The sequence below is a fragment of the Drosophila willistoni genome, unplaced genomic scaffold (genome assembly GCF_018902025.1).
Source record: "Drosophila willistoni isolate 14030-0811.24 unplaced genomic scaffold, UCI_dwil_1.1 Seg578, whole genome shotgun sequence".
NCBI classification, from domain to species: Eukaryota; Metazoa; Arthropoda; class Insecta; order Diptera; family Drosophilidae; genus Drosophila; species Drosophila willistoni.
In genome coordinates, this window is record NW_025814495.1 from 21,747 (window position 1) to 36,241 (window position 14,495).

The 14,495-nt window shown below is 34.0% G+C and overlaps 2 protein-coding genes across 10 annotated transcripts; both read left to right on the plus strand.

The window, feature by feature from the left end:
* The first annotated feature begins 783 nt into the window (after positions 1-783).
* LOC124461644 lies at positions 784-3,656 on the plus strand. Of its 5 annotated transcripts, none has more exons than XR_006955185.1 (7): positions 784-826; positions 889-1,272; positions 1,439-1,499; positions 2,366-2,805; positions 2,898-3,095; positions 3,338-3,377; positions 3,431-3,656. XR_006955185.1 is itself a non-coding variant. In XM_047013149.1 (4 exons), exons 1-3 carry the CDS (start codon positions 2,658-2,660, stop codon positions 3,353-3,355), a joined length of 342 nt encoding a protein of 113 aa, XP_046869105.1. In that variant the 5' UTR covers positions 2,329-2,657; the 3' UTR covers positions 3,356-3,377; positions 3,431-3,656. The 5 variants fall into 5 exon arrangements, 1 of the variants encoding a protein (XP_046869105.1); XR_006955184.1 differs by lacking the exon at positions 784-826 and having other exon boundaries at positions 845-1,055; positions 1,133-1,272; XR_006955183.1 differs by lacking the exon at positions 784-826 and having other exon boundaries at positions 845-1,272.
* A 3,481-nt stretch (positions 3,657-7,137) lies between these two features.
* LOC111519725 lies at positions 7,138-10,006 on the plus strand. Of its 5 annotated transcripts, none has more exons than XR_006955181.1 (7): positions 7,138-7,176; positions 7,239-7,622; positions 7,789-7,849; positions 8,716-9,155; positions 9,248-9,445; positions 9,688-9,727; positions 9,781-10,006. XR_006955181.1 is itself a non-coding variant. In XM_047013148.1 (4 exons), the coding sequence occupies exons 1-3, from the start codon at positions 9,008-9,010 to the stop codon at positions 9,703-9,705; spliced, it is 342 nt and encodes a 113-aa protein (XP_046869104.1). In that variant the 5' UTR covers positions 8,681-9,007; the 3' UTR covers positions 9,706-9,727; positions 9,781-10,006. The 5 variants fall into 5 exon arrangements, 1 of the variants encoding a protein (XP_046869104.1); XR_006955180.1 differs by lacking the exon at positions 7,138-7,176 and having other exon boundaries at positions 7,195-7,405; positions 7,483-7,622; XR_006955179.1 differs by lacking the exon at positions 7,138-7,176 and having other exon boundaries at positions 7,196-7,622.
* Positions 10,007-14,495: the final 4,489 nt, after the last annotated feature.

Here is a 14,495-nt window from a genome sequence, read left to right on the forward strand (position 1 = left end):
AGTTTTAGTGATATGTATTATGTTTAGATTGATTTAGTGTTTAGTCTGTTTTATGGTTTGTTTTTAGTTTATTTTATGTGTTAGTTTTATTATTTCTGTATATATTTTATTAATGCTTTTTTTTATATTATATTTTGCCCATTTTTAGTGTTTAGTTCAATTTGAAGTATTTTTTTAGTGTGTTTTCCCTGATTTTTGCTAATTTCAGAGTGTTTTTAATTTCTCTTATTATTTTTTTTGTAGCATGTCATATAGTGGTTTGACCAGTGTGTAGTGTGTATTAAAAATTTCAGGGTTTGCATGTTTAGCATAGTATGTAGGTAGATTTGTTGGTAGAATTATTTTTAGCATAATATTGGGCATTGTTTTAGTTAGTTACATGTGTGAGATAGAGGTAGCTTGTGTAGTTTTAAGTTTTTATGTTAAGATCTGGTTATTTTCATGTGTTTATCATAGAATTTGTATCAAAGTGTTTCTTTTAAGTGTGTTAGTAGTTATGGCTGGCACTATGTGTGTGTTTTGTTTACATTATCGACTGTGGTTTATCGTTTGGTGGCATTGTTATCGATGTTAAGAGTTATGTTAATTGTTGTATCGGCTTGAAAATGTTTATGTTATTAGAGTTATTAGTTAGTTGCATGCCTTAGATTAAATTTTTAAGAGAATTGTTTAAAGTAGAATGGTTTGAAAGTAGTGCCATTGCAAATGTATGCGATGTGGTGAGTATCGGCAGTCATTTACATTGGCATGTTAATTAACATTTTGATTTAACATTTAGTGGGCATGTTATTTAAATTGTATGGTTAGGTCACATTAGATGAAAAAGGTAAACAAAGGCCCAATTTGCAAAGTTTTTGAGTTATAATTTACAATTTTTCTTTTTTCCAGGTACCATGTTTCGCTTCCAGGTTTCCGGCGCATCTAGGAGGAATCACAGGTAGGTAATTTGTTGGTAAGTATGGGTTCATTTGTTTTTTAGGTGTTGTCGTGACTTGGCCTTTGGGTTGCCAGCCAGCTCATGCCGGCCACAGGTGAAGAGTAGGCGTTGGTGTGAGGTAAGTAGAATCCTGCAAGGAGAGAATGATTTGCCAGGCAGGAATCCCGATATTCATCTGTGTGTTTTTATTTTCAGGTATGGGCAGGTTGGAGTGAAAGCCCAGTAAGGAGTTGACTTTTCCAGAGCGACCTCGACAGTTCATGTAAGCTTGTTGGGGCCAGGTGGGACGTCTCATTGGCACATTTTGCTGTGTTGTGGCAGTTTGTGTTGTTCAGGTGTAGTACATGTTGTTTTGGTTGCATGTTGTGTATGTTTTATCTGTGTTTAGTTGATTTGTTTTGCGTAGTTTTAGATTTGCATGTTTATTTAGTTGAATAGCTTGTTGTTTTGATTTTTGTTGCAATTTTATCTAATTCGTTTTTAATTTCTTTTTATTTATAGGTTTTGTGCATCAGGATTGGAGATGTCGGATCCGAAGGCGCCGACCAGAAGGACTCCGCTGGTTCGTTTTAATTTTTATTATAATATGAATTGATTTTATTTTGTTTTAGGTGTGTTTTGTATTTCTTGTTATATTAATAGTTTAAGTAGGTATTTTAAGAATTTTTGTGTTGTATTAAATAGTTAATTTGTGTATTGTATTAGTTCTAGTTTTAAATTTGTATTATTTGTTGTGATTATGTGCTTTTTCTTTAGTATTGTGTTGCATTTGTTAATATAGTGTTCTTGTATTCATATGTGTTGCTTTGGTATGTTTAAGTATGTGTTGTTTTTGTTAAAAAATTTTGTCAAACGATTTGTATGTATTGTTGTTTTAGATAGTGTATTTATGTATTAATTTAGTTTTGCTGTTCTTATTGGATAGATATTTGTTTTTGCATGATTTTAATTTGGTATTGTATTGTGGTTTTTTGTCATGTTAGCTTGATTTATTGTTATAGAGTTTTAAGTGTTTTTCTGTAGTTTTAGTTTATGCAATGTGTTTATAAATTTGGGTTAGATTAGACAGTTAAGATGTATGTTGTTTTAGTTTTTAGTTGTTATTGTTGTATTTTAGATAAGTAAATTTTAATGCATTTTGTATATTTTTGTTAGTTTGTTTCGTTTGTTTTGACGTTTATAGATTTTTGTTGTATTGGGTAATTATTATATGAATTATTTTAGTTTTAATTATGTTGTTGTATTAGTTCCTTAGTTAAATTCTTTTAAATTGCAGTGTTGTTTGCATGTTATTTTAATTGAGTTTTGTTGTGTTTTAAGATGTGTTGTTGTAGTTTTAGTTTTAGGTAATTTATATATTCTTTTATTTTGTATTAATTGTTTCATTTTTTTGTATGGTTTTTAATATTGTTTATTTTATATTTTTAGGTGTGAATTTGATGAGAAATTCGACAGCGTCAGTCCTGGATTGCTCCTGTTTGGATCCCGCATCAATGTCATCAGCTGACCGATGACCAAATTTAGCTGCTGCATCATGGCCATGAGGTCTCGATATATTGGCTGCATTTGACCAGGAGTATCTCCTTCTTGTGGCAGTCGTTGTTTTAGGGGAGTGTTTTGTTTTTGTGTTGTGTAGTGGTGTTTATTGTTGTTGTAGTAGCTTTTACTTTTGTATCGTGTTGTATTATCATTTTGTTTGTTATTATTAGTATTAGGTTTAATGTTTATTAACGTTTTGTTTGTATTTTCCAGTTTTGTGTTCATAGCAGAGTTCGAGCAGGAGACGGTCGTGGAGTTTTGGCTTATTTCGCCAAAATATTGCGTCGAGGGCACCCGGGGGAAAGGCCAGTCAGCCTCTCTTTTAAAAGGTAAGTTGTTATTCCTTTTTTTTTGTAATTTTGCCAGCTCCTGCTGGTAGACTTTGCATCCTTTGAAGCTTGAAATATGTTTTTCATTGCAGTTGACGCATACTGGATTGGGGTTTCTCTTGTGTTGGCAATCCTTGGTGTCGTGAGTGCCGGCACATTTCATACAGGCAACCTGACCATGGCAGTAGTTCCTTGTATGTCCGAACGCCTGGCATTTGTGGCACTGTGCCGGGGTCAGGCGCCTGTGGAGTTTTTCAATTCTCACTTGGTAAGGGCCTAGAAGTTTTAGAGTGAGTATATTCTTTTTTAATTCATCAGTGAGGGGCTCCAGTTCCACCTCAAACGAGTTATACGGAATCATTGTACGATTTTGCACTAACAGCTTGGCAAATCTCGCACGGTATCCGCTTCTTGTAAGCTCATTGGTGATCCATTCAACATGTGTTGAATGGTGGAGTCCTTTTATGATGATTCTAAATCCTTTTTGATTGTATGGTTGGAATGTAAAGAATGAATATTTGTTTCTTTTTAGGTGCGTCATTGCGGCTGAGTGGTCTTCATTGGAGTAGCAGGTAAGTTTAATTTGATTTCCTTGTTCAGCTTTAATTGTAAATTTATTTTTCAGGTTTAGGTTTTCTAATTGGGCGAGCAGCGGGCCAACGTCTGGGATGCGGGAGATCCAGATGTCCGGAATCCTCTCGCTTCGATGACCGCTGTGATCAGAAGCAGAACGGCCGTCATTTACGGATTGCTCGTCTCTCCTCTCACCTTGGTTGCACGTCGCAATGGAGCTAGTCGTAGTATTTAATTTTATTTTTGACTCTGTATTTGTTTTATTAGTTTTAGTTATAGTATGAACATTAAAATTAAATAGCTTTAAGTTTGGTTTAAAATTGTTGTTGTCTTGTTTTTTTAGTTCTTGGGCAATCGTTTTTGTGGGTTTTTTAGCAGTAGTAGAGATGTGCGAGGTTATGGTTTTTTGTTTTAGTTTTCTTTTAATTTGTTGCTGCTGTTTTGTTTGTTGTTGCTGTTTTAGTGGTTGTTCTAGGTGGTTAGTTTTATTGTCACTAGTTTCATTAGTTGTAGCATTATAATTTGTTTGTTTGTGATCAATTATGTGAGTTTCAATGTTTTCACTATTTTTTTGGCTGTTGTTGTTGTTTCTTTTATCATTGTTAGTTGTAGTTAAGTGTGCCTCAATAGATTTTAAGTATTGTTTTATTTTATTCGGTGTAGTTTTGTTGGATTGATCTGGGTTGTTAGAGGGGGTTGGGCTGTCATCATCGGTGACCATAGGGGATATGGAGTCGATGTGGGTGTAATTTTTTGGGGTTGAATTAATGGAGATCACGGTTTCGTTGGACTCCTCTGGGGACTCATAGTCCATTTGCCGCTCCTTCTTTATATGTAGCCCTTTGTTAGTTGGGCATATTGGTAGCTGTTGTTGTTGTTGGTTAACATTGATAATAGCATCATCATCGTCCATTATTCCCGCGCTTGCACGGCTAGGTGGGCGGGAGCGACGGGGGGGGCGATGTGGGATAGGCGAAAAGATTTTTTCCAGTTGTTTTAGGCTGGCAACAGGCAGCCCGCCTATTTTGTTCTCCGCATACGAGCTTTTGATCGGGCAAGGGGCATAAAGGGGGGGCCACTCGTCGTCTGGCGATCCCGCTTTGCCAGGCATATTATCGGCCCTTTCCTTTGTCTTTCTCTTGGTGCGTGTGTGTGTGTGGGTGAACCGCTATGCGTCTCCCTTTTATATATGCTGGCGCATGTATGTGTGGGGAGCAAAAGGGCGCGAGAGAACCCTATGTACTAACAGTACATAACTAATTTTTTCACAGGCACGAAAAAAATTAACATGTAACACTTAGGACTTACACAATGCACATTTATGAGTTTATTAACATACAGAAAAAACATTTATATCACAGTTGCGGCTATTTATCACAGATTTTGGTTATTTTATTAGTCAAGGCTAAGTTTTAATTATTCGTCGTGTTGTTGTTGTTTTAATTAATTTATTTATTTATTTATTATATGTTTTAGCTGAGTTGCACGGGGGGAATTCATTTATTTTTATTTGTTAATATTTTTAATTAATTTTTCTTTTTTTCTGTTTTTCTTTTTTTTCTGTTTTTCTGTTTTCTGTTTTTATACCATACACCCATAGGGTGAAATGGTATATTAAAGTCGCCAAAATGTATGTAACAGGCAGAAGGAAGCATCTCCGACCCCACAAAGTATATATATTCTTGATCAGGATCAACAACCGAGTCGATCTAGCCATGTCCGTCTGTCCGTCCGTCCGTCCGTCTGTCCGTCTGTCCGTATGAACACCTAGATCTCGGAGACTATAAGAGCTAGAGCCACCAAATTTTTTATGTAGACTCGTGTAGTATGTAGAGTGATCAAGTTTATTTCAAATTTTTGCCACGCCCCTTTCCGCCCCCGCAATTTAAAAAAAGCGTTTATCTCAAAAACTATTCTAGCTAGAGACACCATATTTGGTATGTATATTCGCTTAGTAAATGCACACATTTTGTATGTATAAAAATTTTGCCACGCCCTTTTCCGCCCCGTAATTTGAAAAACTTGATTATCTCCCGTATTTTTTTACCTCATGCAATCAAATTTGGCACACTTAAATTTAATTTTAATATCTAGCAAAATACCAAATTTGATCAAAATCGGACAAAAAACAGTCGAGTTATGCATATAAACGTTTTTCCATAAGGCCGGAGTTGGCCGTTGGCTGGTGGGGGCGCTAGGGTGCTCGTATGATTGAGTGAGCGAGATACCAAGATATGCTTGTAAGAAGCATGTGAAAATGCTTGAAATATTTGCTTTACTGGTGTATGGTATACCAAAGTCGGCGAGACGACTTACTTACTTCATTTTTTCTGTTTTCTGTTTCTGTTTGGCAGCCGAAGCATATGCCCATAGCCAAGCAACTGAGTTGCTGGCCACTTTATTGTATATATCTCAACTGAGATCTTCACAATTTTTCCCTACTTACAATCTATATGGGCGACATAATACCCTTTAAAAATTGATTACATATAATTTCTTAAAAATAGACATAGATAAAAATTTCAGCTTAGGTGGTATAATAGGTAAGTATATTTAGAGTTATTAGTGAAATAGAGATATTAATGGTAAGTATTAGGTTTATTTTAGCTTTGATTTAGATTTAGGTATGGCAATTGAGGTAAGTATTATTGGTTTCGTTTTTTATGCTTTAGGTTAGAGTTTGGATTAGAGGTAAGTATAATATATAGTATTTCTTTATAAAATCTTTTTATGATTTAGGTTCATGATTTTTAGGTTTGTTTTATGATTTTTAGGTGAGTGTTTTGGTAAGTATGAATGGTTTGTATTATTTAGTATATTTTATGATTTAAATTGTTCTTTATATATATTTTAATATTAATTTTTGTGGTAAGTATTATTTTTGGTTATTTGATTTAGGTAATTTATTTGATTTTATAGCATGTTTATGATATTTAGTGGGTGTGTTGGTAAGTATTATAAGTTTTTGATTTAGTTTTAGTGATATGTATTATGTTTAGATTGATTTAGTGTTTAGTCTGTTTTATGGTTTGTTTTTAGTTTATTTTATGTGTTAGTTTTATTATTTTTGTATATATTTTATTAATGCTTTTTTTATATTATATTTTGCCCATTTTTAGTGTTTAGTTCAATTTGAAGTATTTTTTTTAGTGTGTTTTCCCTGATTTTTGCTAATTTCAGAGTGTTTTTAATTTCTCTTATTATTTTTTTTGTAGCATGTCATATAGTGGTTTGACCAGTGTGTAGTGTGTATTAAAAATTTCAGGGTTTGCATGTTTAGCATAGTATGTAGGTAGATTTGTTGGTAGAATTATTTTTAGCATAATATTGGGCATTGTTTTAGTTAGTTACATGTGTGAGATAGAGGTAGCTTGTGTAGTTTTAAGTTTTTATGTTAAGATCTGGTTATTTTCATGTGTTTATCATAGAATTTGTATCAAAGTGTTTCTTTTAAGTGTGTTAGTAGTTATGGCTGGCACTATGTGTGTGTTTTGTTTACATTATCGACTGTGGTTTATCGTTTGGTGGCATTGTTATCGATGTTAAGAGTTATGTTAATTGTTGTATCGGCTTGAAAATGTTTATGTTATTAGAGTTATTAGTTAGTTGCATGCCTTAGATTAAATTTTTAAGAGAATTGTTTAAAGTAGAATGGTTTGAAAGTAGTGCCATTGCAAATGTATGCGATGTGGTGAGTATCGGCAGTCATTTACATTGGCATGTTAATTAACATTTTGATTTAACATTTAGTGGGCATGTTATTTAAATTGTATGGTTAGGTCACATTAGATGAAAAAGGTAAACAAAGGCCCAATTTGCAAAGTTTTTGAGTTATAATTTACAATTTTTCTTTTTTCCAGGTACCATGTTTCGCTTCCAGGTTTCCGGCGCATCTAGGAGGAATCACAGGTAGGTAATTTGTTGGTAAGTATGGGTTCATTTGTTTTTTAGGTGTTGTCGTGACTTGGCCTTTGGGTTGCCAGCCAGCTCATGCCGGCCACAGGTGAAGAGTAGGCGTTGGTGTGAGGTAAGTAGAATCCTGCAAGGAGAGAATGATTTGCCAGGCAGGAATCCCGATATTCATCTGTGTGTTTTTATTTTCAGGTATGGGCAGGTTGGAGTGAAAGCCCAGTAAGGAGTTGACTTTTCCAGAGCGACCTCGACAGTTCATGTAAGCTTGTTGGGGCCAGGTGGGACGTCTCATTGGCACATTTTGCTGTGTTGTGGCAGTTTGTGTTGTTCAGGTGTAGTACATGTTGTTTTGGTTGCATGTTGTGTATGTTTTATCTGTGTTTAGTTGATTTGTTTTGCGTAGTTTTAGATTTGCATGTTTATTTAGTTGAATAGCTTGTTGTTTTGATTTTTGTTGCAATTTTATCTAATTCGTTTTTAATTTCTTTTTATTTATAGGTTTTGTGCATCAGGATTGGAGATGTCGGATCCGAAGGCGCCGACCAGAAGGACTCCGCTGGTTCGTTTTAATTTTTATTATAATATGAATTGATTTTATTTTGTTTTAGGTGTGTTTTGTATTTCTTGTTATATTAATAGTTTAAGTAGGTATTTTAAGAATTTTTGTGTTGTATTAAATAGTTAATTTGTGTATTGTATTATTTCTAGTTTTAAATTTGTATTATTTGTTGTGATTATGTGCTTTTTCTTTAGTATTGTGTTGCATTTGTTAATATAGTGTTCTTGTATTCATATGTGTTGCTTTGGTATGTTTAAGTATGTGTTGTTTTTGTTAAAAAATTTTGTCAAACGATTTGTATGTATTGTTGTTTTAGATAGTGTATTTATGTATTAATTTAGTTTTGCTGTTCTTATTGGATAGATATTTGTTTTTGCATGATTTTAATTTGGTATTGTATTGTGGTTTTTTGTCATGTTAGCTTGATTTATTGTTATAGAGTTTTAAGTGTTTTTCTGTAGTTTTAGTTTATGCAATGTGTTTATAAATTTGGGTTAGATTAGACAGTTAAGATGTATGTTGTTTTAGTTTTTAGTTGTTATTGTTGTATTTTAGATAAGTAAATTTTAATGCATTTTGTATATTTTTGTTAGTTTGTTTCGTTTGTTTTGACGTTTATAGATTTTTGTTGTATTGGGTAATTATTATATGAATTATTTTAGTTTTAATTATGTTGTTGTATTAGTTCCTTAGTTAAATTCTTTTAAATTGCAGTGTTGTTTGCATGTTATTTTAATTGAGTTTTGTTGTGTTTTAAGATGTGTTGTTGTAGTTTTAGTTTTAGGTAATTTATATATTCTTTTATTTTGTATTAATTGTTTCATTTTTTTGTATGGTTTTTAATATTGTTTATTTTATATTTTTAGGTGTGAATTTGATGAGAAATTCGACAGCGTCAGTCCTGGATTGCTCCTGTTTGGATCCCGCATCAATGTCATCAGCTGACCGATGACCAAATTTAGCTGCTGCATCATGGCCATGAGGTCTCGATATATTGGCTGCATTTGACCAGGAGTATCTCCTTCTTGTGGCAGTCGTTGTTTTAGGGGAGTGTTTTGTTTTTGTGTTGTGTAGTGGTGTTTATTGTTGTTGTAGTAGCTTTTACTTTTGTATCGTGTTGTATTATCATTTTGTTTGTTATTATTAGTATTAGGTTTAATGTTTATTAACGTTTTGTTTGTATTTTCCAGTTTTGTGTTCATAGCAGAGTTCGAGCAGGAGACGGTCGTGGAGTTTTGGCTTATTTCGCCAAAATATTGCGTCGAGGGCACCCGGGGGAAAGGCCAGTCAGCCTCTCTTTTAAAAGGTAAGTTGTTATTCCTTTTTTTTTGTAATTTTGCCAGCTCCTGCTGGTAGACTTTGCATCCTTTGAAGCTTGAAATATGTTTTTCATTGCAGTTGACGCATACTGGATTGGGGTTTCTCTTGTGTTGGCAATCCTTGGTGTCGTGAGTGCCGGCACATTTCATACAGGCAACCTGACCATGGCAGTAGTTCCTTGTATGTCCGAACGCCTGGCATTTGTGGCACTGTGCCGGGGTCAGGCGCCTGTGGAATTTTTCAATTCTCACTTGGTAAGGGCCTAGAAGTTTTAGAGTGAGTATATTCTTTTTTAATTCATCAGTGAGGGGCTCCAGTTCCACCTCAAACGAGTTATACGGAATCATTGTACGATTTTGCACTAACAGCTTGGCAAATCTCGCACGGTATCCGCTTCTTGTAAGCTCATTGGTGATCCATTCAACATGTGTTGAATGGTGGAGTCCTTTTATGATGATTCTAAATCCTTTTTGATTGTATGGTTGGAATGTAAAGAATGAATATTTGTTTCTTTTTAGGTGCGTCATTGCGGCTGAGTGGTCTTCATTGGAGTAGCAGGTAAGTTTGATTTGATTTCCTTGTTCAGCTTTAATTGTAAATTTATTTTTCAGGTTTAGGTTTTCTAATTGGGCGAGCAGCGGGCCAACGTCTGGGATGCGGGAGATCCAGATGTCCGGAATCCTCTCGCTTCGATGACCGCTGTGATCAGAAGCAGAACGGCCGTCATTTACGGATTGCTCGTCTCTCCTCTCACCTTGGTTGCACGTCGCAATGGAGCTAGTCGTAGTATTTAATTTTATTTTTGACTCTGTATTTGTTTTATTAGTTTTAGTTATAGTATGAACATTAAAATTAAATAGCTTTAAGTTTGGTTTAAAATTGTTGTTGTCTTGTTTTTTTAGTTCTTGGGCAATCGTTTTTGTGGGTTTTTTAGCAGTAGTAGAGATGTGCGAGGTTATGGTTTTTTGTTTTAGTTTTCTTTTAATTTGTTGCTGCTGTTTTGTTTGTTGTTGCTGTTTTAGTGGTTGTTCTAGGTGGTTAGTTTTATTGTCACTAGTTTCATTAGTTGTAGCATTATAATTTGTTTGTTTGTGATCAATTATGTGAGTTTCAATGTTTTCACTATTTTTTTGGCTGTTGTTGTTGTTTCTTTTATCATTGTTAGTTGTAGTTAAGTGTGCCTCAATAGATTTTAAGTATTGTTTTATTTTATTCGGTGTAGTTTTGTTGGATTGATCTGGGTTGTTAGAGGGGGTTGGGCTGTCATCATCGGTGACCATAGGGGATATGGAGTCGATGTGGGTGTAATTTTTTGGGGTTGAATTAATGGAGATCACGGTTTCGTTGGACTCCTCTGGGGACTCATAGTCCATTTGCCGCTCCTTCTTTATATGTAGCCCTTTGTTAGTTAGGCATATTGGTAGCTGTTGTTGTTGTTGGTTAACATTGATAATAGCATCATCATCGTCCATTATTCCCGCGCTTGCACAGCTAGGTGGGCGGGAGCGACGGGGGGGGGCGATGTGGGATAGGCGAAAAGATTTTTTCCAGTTGTTTTAGGCTGGCAACAGGCAGCCCGCCTATTTTGTTCTCCGCATACGAGCTTTTGATCGGGCAAGGGGCATAAAGGGGGGGCCACTCGTCGTCTGGCGATCCCGCTTTGCCAGGCATATTATCGGCCCTTTCCTTTGTCTTTCTCTTGGTGCGTGTGTGTGTGTGGGTGAACCGCTATGCGTCTCCCTTTTATATATGCTGGCGCATGTATGTGTGGGGAGCAAAAGGGCGCGAGAGAACCCTATGTACTAACAGTACATAACTAATTTTTTCACAGGCACGAAAAAAATTAACATGTAACACTTAGGACTTACACAATGCACATTTATGAGTTTATTAACATACAGAAAAAACATTTATATCACAGTTGCGGCTATTTGTTGTAATTGTTTATCACAGATTTTGGTTATTTTATTAGTCAAGGCTAAGTTTTAATTATTCGTCGTGTTGTTGTTGTTTTAATTAATTTATTTATTTATTTATTATATGTTTTAGCTGAGTTGCACGGGGGGAGTTTATTTATTTTTATTTGTTAATATTTTTAATTAATTTTTCTTTTTTTCTTTTTTTTGAAGTGAAAACTTCTTTAGAATCGTTGGGAGTGATTTCAGACTCGATGAAACGAAAAAGCGACACTAAACAGAGACACATATAGATCTTATAGTATTTAGCCTGCGAGAGAATGAGATGCAAATATATAAAAAGCATTATAAATAAAAAAGCATTATGAAAAACTTCGGACCAAGCTGGGAGTCAAACCCCGGCCGTCCGATCGCCAAGCGAGCACACTAACGACAGAGCCACGTCGACACTTTGTAAATTGTCGTCGAGTTGTGTAGTTAGTGTGCTCGCGTGTCTCTTAAAAGAGACATAACGACAATGCGAAAATGAGATGCGTGCTTAACTACAGAACTCGACGGCAATTTAAAAAGTGTCGACGTGGCTCTGTTATTAGTGTGCTCGCTTGGCGATCGGGCGGCCGGGGTTCGACTCCCAGCTTGGTCGAAGTTTTTTTATAATGCTTTTTATTCATAATGCTTTTTATATATTTATATATTTTTTTGTGATACATTTTTATTTACTTTTTATACCCTTGCTGAGGGTATTGTAAAATTGGTCAGATGTTCGTAACGCACAGAAGGAGGCGTTTACGACCCCATAAAGTATATAAATTCTTGATCAGCATGAGAAGCTGAGTTGATACAGCCATGTCCGCAAAATGTTTTCTTCTAGACCTATATGATATAGTGGTCCGATCCTAAAGATTTTCATACTTTATCTTACCCGGGTAATAAAAAACCCCAAAAAAGATTTTATCCCGATAGCTCTTAAGACGGCTGAGTAAAACGCATTCGCACAGACGGACGGACAGATGGACATGGCTATATCAACTCAGCTTCTCAGGTCGTAAACGCCTCCTTCTGTGCGTTACGAACATCTGACCAATTTTACAATACCCTCTGCAAGGGTATAAAAAGTAAATAAAAATGTATCACAAAATATATAATGAATGAATGCACAGCAACTAGAATCACTGTCTGTTCAGCTCTCTAAAGTGGGAGAAATATGTGCATGCGAAACCAGATTGAGCAATGGAAAAACAGTTTTAATTGTGGCAATTTATATTTCACCGAATCAATCAATAAATAGCATCACGGAATTCATTCATGAAAATTTAATAAAGTATACACCAGAAGTATCGCGGATACTTAGAAAAGATTACGATAAAGTTCCAATGATTTTAAGTGGCGATTTTAACGTACATTTTGCATTGGACACAGCGGTTCCTTTAATTGACTTTCTCAATACAACATTCAGTTTAAAAATGTGTAACAATCGCACTGAATCAACAACACGATCAAAACAACCATTGACGCGGTATTTCAAAGATATGTTGACAACATCGAAACCAAAGCATTTGTATCATATTTTAGCTATCATAAGCCACTCGTATCATTTGTTGAAATTGAACACATTGAGGATGAATAATAATAATAAAATGAAGAAAATAATAAAATGATGAAAATAAAAAATATGACCTTTATAGCAATATTATAATGAACCTATAATTATCCCGCTCCTAATGCTGCTTTCGTCTCATTCTCTCTCAGTTTGTTTTACGGAAGGTTTCACTTCTATCGTGTCTAGCCGTTAGACGCCCTCTTTTTTTTTTTCTGTTTTTCTGTTTTCTGTTTTTTTTCTGTTTTCTGTTTTTCTGTTTTCTGTTTGGCAGCCGAAGCATATGCCCATAGCCAAGCAACTGAGTTGCTGGCCACTTTATTGTATATATCTCAACTGAGATCTTCACAATTTTTCCCTACTTACAATCTATATGGGCGACATAATACCCTTTAAAAATTGATAACATATAATTTCTTAAAAATAGACATAGATAAAAATTTCAGCTTAGGTGGTATAATAGGTAAGTATATTTAGAGTTATTAGTGAAATAGTGATATTAATGGTAAGTATTAGGTTTATTTTAGCTTTGATTTAGATTTAGGTATGGCAATTGAGGTAAGTATTATTGGTTTCGTTTTTTATGCTTTAGGTTAGAGTTTGGATTAGAGGTAAGTATAATATATAGTATTTCTTTATAAAATCTTTTTATGATTTAGGTTCATGATTTTTAGGTTTGTTTTATGATTTTTAGGTGAGTGTTTTGGTAAGTATGAATGGTTTGTATTATTTAGTATATTTTATGATTTAAATTGTTTTTTATATATATTTTAATATTAATTTTTGTGGTAAGTATTATTTTTGGTTATTTGATTTAGGTAATTTATTTGATTTTATAGCATGTTTATGATATTTAGTGGGTGTGTTGGTAAGTATTATATGTTTTTGATTTAGTTTTAGTAATATGTATTATGTTTAGAATGATTTAGGTAATTTATTTGATTTTATAGCATGTTTAGGATATTTATGTGAGTGTGTTGGTGAGTATTATAAGTTTTTGATTTAGTTTTAGTGATATGTATTATGTTTAGATTGATTTAGTGTTTAGTCTGTTTTATGGTTTGTTTTTAGTTTATTTTATGTGTTAGTTTTATTATTTTTGTATATATTTTATTAATGCTTTTTTTATATTATATTTTGCCCATTTTTAGTGTTTAGTTCAATTTGAAGTATTTTTATTAGTGTGTTTTCCCTGATTTTTGCTAATTTCAGAGTGTTTTTAATTTCTCTTATTATTTTTTTTGTAGCATGTCATATAGTGGTTTGACCAGTGTGCAGTGTGTATTAAAAATTTCAGGGTTTGCATGTTTAGCATAGTATGTAGGTAGATTTGTTGGTAGAATTATTTTTAGCATAATATTGGGCATTGTTTTAGTTAGTTACATGTGTGAGATAGAGGTAGCTTGTGTAGTTTTAAGTTTTTATGTTAAGATCTGGTTATTTTCATGTGTTTATCATAGAATTTGTATCAATGTGTTTCTTTTAAGTGTGTTAGTAGTTATGGCTGCCACGATGTGTGTGTTTTGTTTACATTATCGACTGTGGTTTATCGTTTGGTGGCATTGTTATCGATGTTAAGAGTTATGTTAATTGTTGTATCGGCTTGAAAATGTTTATGTTATTAGAGTTATTAGTTAGTTGCATGCCTTAGATTAAATTTTTAAGAGAATTGTTTAAAGTAGAATGGTTTGAAAGTAGTGCCATTGCAAATGTATGCGATGTGGTGAGTATCGGCAGTCATTTACATTGGCATGTTAATTAACATTTTGATTTAACATTTAGTGGGCATGTTATTTAAATTGTATGGTTAGGT